The sequence below is a fragment of the Rhinoraja longicauda genome, chromosome 11, assembly GCF_053455715.1.
Source record: "Rhinoraja longicauda isolate Sanriku21f chromosome 11, sRhiLon1.1, whole genome shotgun sequence".
Taxonomy (NCBI): domain Eukaryota; kingdom Metazoa; phylum Chordata; class Chondrichthyes; order Rajiformes; family Arhynchobatidae; genus Rhinoraja; species Rhinoraja longicauda.
This window is the reverse complement of record NC_135963.1, coordinates 57,738,404-57,747,430: the sequence shown is the minus strand read 5'-3', so window position 1 is coordinate 57,747,430 and position 9,027 is coordinate 57,738,404. Positions and strand designations below refer to the sequence as shown.

Below are 9,027 nucleotides of genomic sequence, written 5' to 3'. Positions count from 1 at the left end.
CTTTGGTACACGTCACCATAACGAAACCTGGACCTAAAAGGCTCTTTGCATCTTCTCTCAACAAGCCAACTCATGTATTTGCTGTCGTTTGTACACCAAGACTCGAGGGCCTGAGCTACAGGGAGAGGTTGACCAGGCTAGGACTGTATTCCTTGGAGCGCAGGACGTGAGGGGTGTACAAAACCATGAGAGGAATAGATTGGGTAGTTTCAAAGTCTCTTTCCAAGAGTAGAGAATCGAGAACCAGAGGACATTGTTTTAAGGTGGGGGGGGGGGGGGTGGGGGGGGGGGTGTGAGGGGGTGGATTTAATAGTAACCGGAGGGGTAACCTTTTCACACAAAGGGTGGTGGGTGTATGGAACGAGCTGCCGGAGCAGGTAGTTGAGGCAGGGACTATGTTTAAGAAACATTGAGACGGGTACATGGATAGGACAGGTTTAAAGGGATATGGGCCAAACGCAGGCGGGTAGGACTGCACGGTTACTCCAGAAGGTGGATGTTGGACGGTGTGGGCAAGTTGTGCCGAAGGGCCTGTTTCCACGCTGTGTAACACTGACTATGTAGCTACAGTGAACTGTGTCCCTTCACGCATATAAATTCTATATACAGGTCTTCCATAGCGAGGGGATTTGAGTATAGGAGCAGGGAGGTTCTGCTGCAGTTGTACAGGACATTGGTGAGACCACACCTGGAGTATTGCGTACAGTTTTGGTCTCCTAATCTGAGGAAAGACATTCTTGCCATAGAGGGAGTACAGAGAAGGTTCACCAGATTGATTCCTGGGATGGCAGGACTTTCATATGAAGAAAGACTGGATAGACTCGGCTTGTACTCGCTGGAATTTAGAAGATTGAGGGGGGATCTTATAGAAACGTACAAAATTCTTAAGGGGTTGGACAGGTTAGATGCAGGAAGATTGTTCCCGATGTTGGGAAAGTCCAGAACAAGGGGTCACAGTTTAAGGATAAGGGGGAAGTCTTTTAGGACCGAGATGAGAACGTTTTTTTTCACACAGAGAGTGGTGAATCTGTGGAATTCTCTGCCACAGAAGGTAGTTGAGGCCAGTTCATTGGCTATGTTTAAGAGGGAGTTAGATGTGGCCCTTGTGGCTAAAGGGATCGGGGGGTATGGAGAGAAGGCAGGTACAGGATACTGAGTTGGATGATCAGCCATGATCATATTGAATGGCAGTGCAGGCTCGAAGGACCGAATGGCCTACTCCTGCACCTATTTTCTATGTTTCTATGTTTCTTCCCCAGATACATCAGTGGTCTGTTGCTGAGGACTGTTCGTATGTTGGAAATGCGAGTTCCCATGTGCAGAGGTTGCCCACAGCGCTGGCAACTCCATCCCACCAGACCTCCAAACGTTGATTCTGATGTACAGGCTGTACCCCAGTCGGCTGTTTGTAATCTGGGGAGCTTGGACAAACCTCTTCCTTCAACACTCTTCTGTCCCTGTCTGCATCAAGTAAACTTCCACTCTAGGCCCCAAGAATAGTAACGCAAGTCACCAGGACTTGCGGCGGTAGAGTTGCTGCCTCACAGCGCCAGAGACCCTGGTTCAATCCTGGCTACAGGTGCTGTCTGTACGGAGTTTGTACGTTCTCCCTGAGCCCACGTGGGTTTTCAGGTGTTCCTGTCTCATCCCACACTCCAAAGGCGTGCAGGTTTGTAGGGTCATTGGCTTTGGTAAAACATTGGCCCTCGTGTGCAGGGTCGTGTTAGTGCGTGGGAATCACAGGTCAGCACGGGCTCGGTGGGCTGAAGGGCCTGTTCCGCTCTGCGTTTCTAAAACTAATCTGTCTATTGCCCTGTGCCTCTACGATTGAGCACATTGAAATGTGTGGAAAGATTAGTTAGGACCACTTCTCCTGACATTCTTGACGCCTCGACATTTGCGAACAGGAGAAACCAGTCAGCTGAGGATTTGTTGGCTTTGGGCCTGTACTCGCTGGAGTTTAGAATGATGAGGGGGGACCTCTGAAACTGACTGAATAGTGAAAAGCTTGGATGGAATGGATGTGGAGACGATGTTTCCACCAGTGGGAGAGTCTAGGACCAGAGGTTATAGCCTTAGAATTAAAGAATGTTCTTTTCAGAAGGAGATGAGGAGAAATTTCTTTAGTCAGAGGGTAGTGAATCTGTGGAATGTTTTGCCACAGAAGGCAGTGGAGGCCAAGTCAGTGGATATTTTTGAGGCAGAGTTGGATAGAGTCTTGATTAGTATGGATGTCAGGGGTTGTGGGGAGAAGGCAGGGGAATGGGGTTAGGAGGGAGAGATAGATCAGCCATGATTGAATGATGGAGTAGACTTGATGGGCCGAATGGCCTAATTCTACTCCTATCACATGATGCCACCTCTCGCACTGCAGCCAGCTCTGAATCATGTTGACATTAAGCACTCCAGGATGCTTGCCATTGACTGAAGGTCAGACTTCAACACCATGGTGCCAATTAAGCTCATCCCTAAACTTCTGTAACTTTTTTTAAAAATCAAAAATATTTATTCAAACATTAAAATAATATATACAGTACAATAAAACCACAACAGAACCCATCACCATACTACAAGACAAACAGATCAAACTGTCATACAACTATCTTACATTCCTTGTCCAGGATGCATTCCTCCCCCCCCCCTCACCCCCACCCCAGTGGTGCTCAGCGGTCCCGCAAATCCCCCAGGGTGCCCGTAGACGGCCCTAAACTTGGCCTTGGGGCCTCCACCTACAAAAGCTTCTGAACTTCCTGAGTGCCAGTCCTCGGTTGGAACGTGCAGATGCTGGATTATACCAGAGATGGACACAGTGCTGGAGTAACTCAGCGGGTCAGGCAGCATCTCTGGAGAACATGGATAGGGTGACGTTTCACAGAGTGCTGGAGTAACTCAGCGGGTCAGGCAGCATCTCTGGAGAACAGGGATAGGTGACGTTTCACAGAGTGCTGGAGTAACTCAGCGGGTCAGGCAGCATCTCTGGAGGAAAAGGATGGGTGACGTCTTTGGTCGGAACCCTCCTTCACTAAAATGGTGGAAGGTGGAAGGGAGGATGGAGCCCATATTGGCCCTCTTCCCCAGCCAACAAGGGGCCATCATGGGCTCCACCCTTCCTTGGTCATGGGTTGCCGGCCCCGATTTGTTCTGGCCTTTTTCCTGCCCTCTCCCCTTGCTCTACTCTCTGTGTGATATAACTGGCCAAGTGCCATAGTCATATCAACGCTACGTTTAAATTGGCCGATGACTCCAGTGCAAATGTAGGGAGATAACAGGGAGATAAAATGGAGCGGAAAGAGAATAAGAACCACCCAGTTTCATCGGCACGGTAGCGCAGCGGTAGAGTTGTTGCTTTACAGCGAATGCAGCGCCGGAGACTCAGGTTCGATCCTGACTACGGGTGCTGCACTGTAAGGAGTTTGTACGTTCTCCCCGTGACCTGCGTGGGTTTTCTCCGAGATCTTCGGTTTCCTCCCACACTCCAAAGACGTACAGGTATGTAGGTTAATTGGCTGGGTAAATGTAAAAATTGTCCCTAGTGGGTGTAGGATAGTGTTAATGTACGGGGATCACTGGGCGGCACGGACTTGGAGGGCCGAAAAGGCCTGTTTCCGGCTGTATATATATGATATGATATGATTTAGTGTCGCGTACAACGAAAAGCTTTTGTTGCCTGCTCTCCAGTCAGTGGAAAGACTATACATGATTACAATCGATCCATTTACAGTGTATAGATACATGACAAGGGAATAACGTTTAGTGCAAGGCAAAGCCAGCAATGTCCGATCAAGGATAGTCCGAGGGTCCCTGATGGGGTAGATAGTAGTTCAGCACTGCTCTCTGGTTGTGATAGGACGGTTCAGTTGCCTGATAACAGCTGGGAAGAAACTGTCCCTGAATCTGGAGGTGTGCGTTTTCACACTTCTGTACCTTTTTGCCTGATGGGAGAGGGGAGAAGAGGGAGTGGCCGGGGTGGGACTGGTCCATGATGATGCTGCTGGCCTTGCCGAGGCAGCGTGAGTTGTAAATGGAGTTAATGGAAGGGAGGTTGGTTTGTGTGATGGTCTGGGCTGCTGGCCTTGCCGAGGCAGCGTGAGGTGTAAATGGAGTCAATGGAAGGGAGGTTGGTTTGTGTGATGGTTTGGGCTGCGTCCACAATTTGCAGCTATTTCTTGCGGTCAGATGGAGCTGTTCCCAAACCAAGCTGTGATGCATCCCGATAAAATGCTTTCCATGGTGCATCTGTAGAAGTTGGTGAGAGTTGTCGGGGACCTGCCGAACTTCCTAAGCCTTGTAAGGAAGTAGAGGCGTTGGCGTGCTTTCTTGGTCGTTGCTTCAGTATGGGTTGTGCAGGAGTAGCCCTTAACAGCAGCAAGACGAGAGAGTTAGTTGTCCACCCTCTGAACCTGTGGTTCACTGTTAATCAGTGCGGTGCGTTGCCTGAGGAAGCTTGGAAGCGTTGCCAATCGAACGAGCTGGCGGAGGAGGTAGTTGAGGCAGGCACTGCAACAACATGTGAGGGACATTTGGACAGGTGCGTGGATAGGATAGGTTTAGAGGGGCATGGAATTGATCGATTGTACAGGGTCCTAGTGAGACCGCTCCTGGAGTACTGTGTGCAGTTTTGGTCTCCAAATTGGAGGAAGGATATTCTTGCTATTCATCATCATCATCATATATATACAGCCGGAAACAGGCCTTTTCGGCCCTCCAAGTCCGTGCCGCCCAGCGATCCCCGTACATTAACACTATCCTACACCCACTAGGGACAATTTTTACATTTACCCAGCCTATTAACCTACATACCGGTACGTTTTTGGAGTGTGGGAGGAAACCGAAGATCTCGGAGAAAACTCACGCAGGTCACGGGGAGAACGTACAAACTCCTTACAGTGCAGGACCCGCAGTCAGGATCGAACCTGAGTCTCCGGCGCTGCATTCGCTGTAAAGCAGCAACTCTACCGCTGCGCTACCGTGCAGCGTAGGTTTACTAGGTTAATTCCCGGAATGGCGGGACTGTCATATGTTGAAAGACTGGAGAAACTAGGCTTGTATACACTGGAATTTAGAAGGATGAGAGGAGATCTTATCGAAACGTATAAGATTATTAAGGGGTTGGACACGTTAGAGGCAGGAAACATGTTCCCAATGTTGGGGGAGTCCAGAACAAGGGGCCACAGTTTAAGAATAAGGGGTAGGCCATTTAGAATTGAGATGAGGAAAAACTTTTTCAGTCAGAGAGTTGCGAATCTGTGGAATTCTCTGCCTCAGAAGGCAGTGGAGGCCAATTCTCAATGCATTCAAGAGAGAGCTAGATAGAGCTCTTAAGGATAGCAGAGTCAGGGGGTACGGGGAGAGGGCAGGAACGGGGTACTGATTGAGAATGATCAGGCATGATCACATTGAATGGCGTTGCTGGCTCGAAGGGCCGAATGGCCTCCTCCTGCACCTATTGTCTATTGTAATCATGTATTGTCTTTGCGCTGACGTTTTTCCCTGTACTTCGGCACACGTGACAAGAAACTAAACTGAAACTGAAAAGCGCCGGCAGGTGGGACCCACGTAGATGGGGCATCTTGGTCGGGGTGGGCAAGATGGCCTTGAGGGCCGATTCCGTGCTGCGTGACTCTGTGATTCTTTGACTTCAATGACCCCACTGCCATCTTCTATTGGGTTCCAACTTGCTTTGCACCTGCACTGGGTACATATTTACCAAAAACAAGTTTTGAGTTTACCATGTACACAAAGGCCCTGGCACTATCCTGTGACTCCTATGCTTTAGCTTGGGCATCTTCACTCAAGCACACCCTAATATTTACACCTTTTTTTAGTGTGTTGTAGCTGTAAACCAAGAGTAAGCATACAGTATCAACAAGACTACACCCTCGTAGAATTGAAGGGGCATTGTGAAAGGCACTGGTTGGGAACGATTTGAAGCTTCACATAAATGGAGAGTATTTAACGGTTGGCCGCTGTTCATTATTACGGGCGTTGCTGAATATTTTTGAAAATGATTCTGTACAGCCTTCCAGGCCCATGATCTGTCGGGTTCTTTTTAGGTTTAGAGACACAGTGTGGAAACAGGCCCTTCAGACCACCGAGCCAACGATGACCAGCGATCCCCGCTCACCTAAGCTATCACCACCATTCAATGTGATCATGGCCGATCATGCTCAATCAGTACCCCGTTCCTGCCCTCTCCCCATACCCCCTGACTCCGCTATCCTTCAGAGCTCTGTCTAGCTCTCTCTTGAAAGCACTGGCCTCCACTGTCTTCTGAGGCAGTGAATTCCACACCTTCACCACCCTCTGACTGAAAAAGTTTTTCCTCATCTCCGTTCTAAATGGCCTACCCCTTATTCCTAAACTGTGTGGCCCCTTGTTCTGGACTCCCCCGACATTGGGAACACTGATCTCTCTCTCCTAACCTCATTCTCCTAACCCCATTCTCCTGCCTTCTCTCCATAATCCCTGACACCCGTACAAATCAAGAATCTATCTATCTCTGCCTTAAAAATATCCATTGACTTGGCCTCCACAACCCTCTGTGGCAATGAGTTCCACAGATTCACCACCCTCTGACTGAAGTTAAACCTAGGATGGAATCGCATTACAACAGTTAATCTGATCAAGCAAACATTTAATGCTTTTACAGGAGTCTAGCGGCCTTTTAGGTGCAGGGAACTTAGGCCCTTCGGCCCATCAAGTTCATGAGGACCATCGATCACCTGTTCACACTAGTTTCTGTTATCCTCCTGTCCTCCACTCCTTAGACACGAGGGGCAATTTACAGCGGCCATTTTGCGACGTGGAAGGAAACCCAGGCAGTCACGGGGGTAAGGTGCAAACTCCACGCACGCACACAGCACCCGAGGTCAGGGTCGAACCCGGGTCTCTGGTGCTGTGAGGCAGCAGCTCTACCAGCCGTGCCACCGTGCTTCCTGGAAGAACTGCGCCAGGCAGGAATGGTTTAGAGGGACATAAGCTAAACGAGGGTCGATGGCCCGTCCTGGTCAGCATGGCCTATTTGTTGACGTTCCTTATGTGACACTGTGAGCACTACATAATCGAACCATGAATTGGCATCCAACCTGCTGTCAGGGATATTATTGTGCGCTTTGCCCTGTTTCTCAGTGTTTGCTAGTTCCTCCCTGTGTGCTTTGCCCTTGGCCTGCCCTTCTCCTGCCTCTTGGACTTGCTTGGCTTTTCCCTCAGTGGTTCCTCGCTTGTCTCCAGTATCTCGGTTGTTTGTTGGTGGCGGGTTGGCGGGGCCGAGGGAGTTTCCCACTCGGACGTGCCCGGCATGTTGAGATGCCTCACCACGATCTTTGGCCTGGCGTTCTGTGGTTGGGGCGGGTACGTTGACCAGGGCGGGTACGTTGACCAGGGTAGTGCGGGCAGGCGGAGAGGGTTGGCGAGGGATTGGTGTGGAGAGGCGAACGCCACTCCGTTGACTGCGGGCAGCGGTTCTTGCGCAGACCTGTACGACTGCGCGCCTTCCGGCCTGAGGCGTTGCCTGCGTTGCCTGGCGTGAGGGGTGACATGAACGTAGGAAGGGTTCACGCCGGTGATGGTGGCAATCTGATGGGCGTTGGCCAGGTCGGCAGACGCTCTTTCGGGCAAAACGGGGTCATAAAGCGCGGCCCAGGGCACGCCGCTGACGAACCTGTGGAGAATGGCCGGCCACGTGCCGTTACTGATGGGATTGATGGTGACTCTGGGCCACAGCGCTGCCAACTTGCGGAGGGCCTCCCTGTTCCAGCCCGACTCGTAGCTGCGCTCGTCGGCGTGGTAGAGCGCGGAGAAGTAGACGTCCAGCCTCGTGCTGGGGTAGTTGGTCAGGAAATGGTGCATCTTGCCGATGCAGCCGTGGGCTCTCTCCTGGCACGGGCTGTAATTGGAATAGAGGGTGATGTACGCAATGTCTTCATAGGAGTACATGAGCGCGTCCAGGTAGCCCTCCACATCGAAGAGCATTGCCTCTGGGTGGAGCTGGTACAAGGAGCAGTCGGACACCTGTCCCTTCTGCATTAATGTGCCTGACGACAACTTCAGTTCGTAGAAAACCAGATGCCCTCCGCGCTGTGGCTGAGCGTAGGGAAAGCCGAAGGTTTCATAGAATTCCATGTAGGATACGCGGGCCTCTTCTCCGGTTTTGATGTGATAGGGGCACTTGGGGCAACGTTCAGAGACGTGCAGCCAGTAGTAGGGCTTCACCAGTGTGCCCTGTGGGGCAGTATACTCCTCGTACGCCAAGGCCATGCTCACTGCCTCATCTCCTCGCTTCCATGGACAAGGACCGTCTATGCAGCATCCTGTGCCTCACAGCCATCCATCACTGAAGCCTTTGTGCATTTGCACGAGTGGAATAAGGCAAATGCAAGGGATACCTGAAATACAAAAGACAAAATGGTGGGACTGCTGACTAGATCAATCAACCTCTGAGAGGAGAAGTATAAGAAAATAACTGCAGATGCTGGTACAAATCAAAGGTATTTATTCACAAAATGCTGGAGTAACTCAGCGGGTCAGGCAGCATCTCGGGAGAGAAGGGATGGGTGACGTTTCGGGTCGAGACCCTTCTTCAGACGGGTCTTCTGAAGAAGGGTCTCGACCCGAAACGTCGCCCATTCCTTCTCTCCTGAGATGCTGCCTGACCTGCTGAGTTACTCCAGCATTTTGTGAATAAATATCTCTGAGAGGAGAAGGTTCATTAGTTTAGAGATACAGCACAGAAACAGGCCCTTCGACCCACCGAGTCCACGCCGCCCAGCGATCCCCGCACACTAACACTATCCTACACCCACTAGGGACAATTTTTACATTTGCCCAGCCAATTAACCTACAAACCTGCACGTCTTTGGAGTGTGGGAGGAAACCGAAGATCTCGGAGAAAACCCACGCAGGTCACGGGGAGAACGTACAAACTCCGTACGGTACAGCACCCGTAGTCAGGATCGAACCCGGGTCTCCGGCGCTGCATTCGCTGTAAGGCAGCAACTCTACCGCTGCGCCACCGTGCCACCCACGTTT

The 9,027-nt window shown here is 50.9% G+C and overlaps 1 protein-coding gene across 1 annotated transcript; it reads right to left on the bottom strand.

The window, feature by feature from the left end:
• Window positions 1-7,134: 7,134 nt before the first annotated feature.
• LOC144598165 (putative C->U-editing enzyme APOBEC-4) lies at window positions 7,135-8,256 on the bottom strand. The gene has a single exon (XM_078408063.1). The coding sequence runs from the start codon at window positions 8,254-8,256 to the stop codon at window positions 7,135-7,137; it is 1,122 nt and encodes a 373-aa protein (XP_078264189.1).
• Window positions 8,257-9,027: the final 771 nt, after the last annotated feature.

What these genes read in the sequence shown, in the direction of transcription:
- LOC144598165 (XM_078408063.1), bottom strand. Translation starts at nt 8,256, where the DNA reads ATGGCCTTGGCGTACGAGGAGTATACTGCCCCACAGGGCACACTGGTG.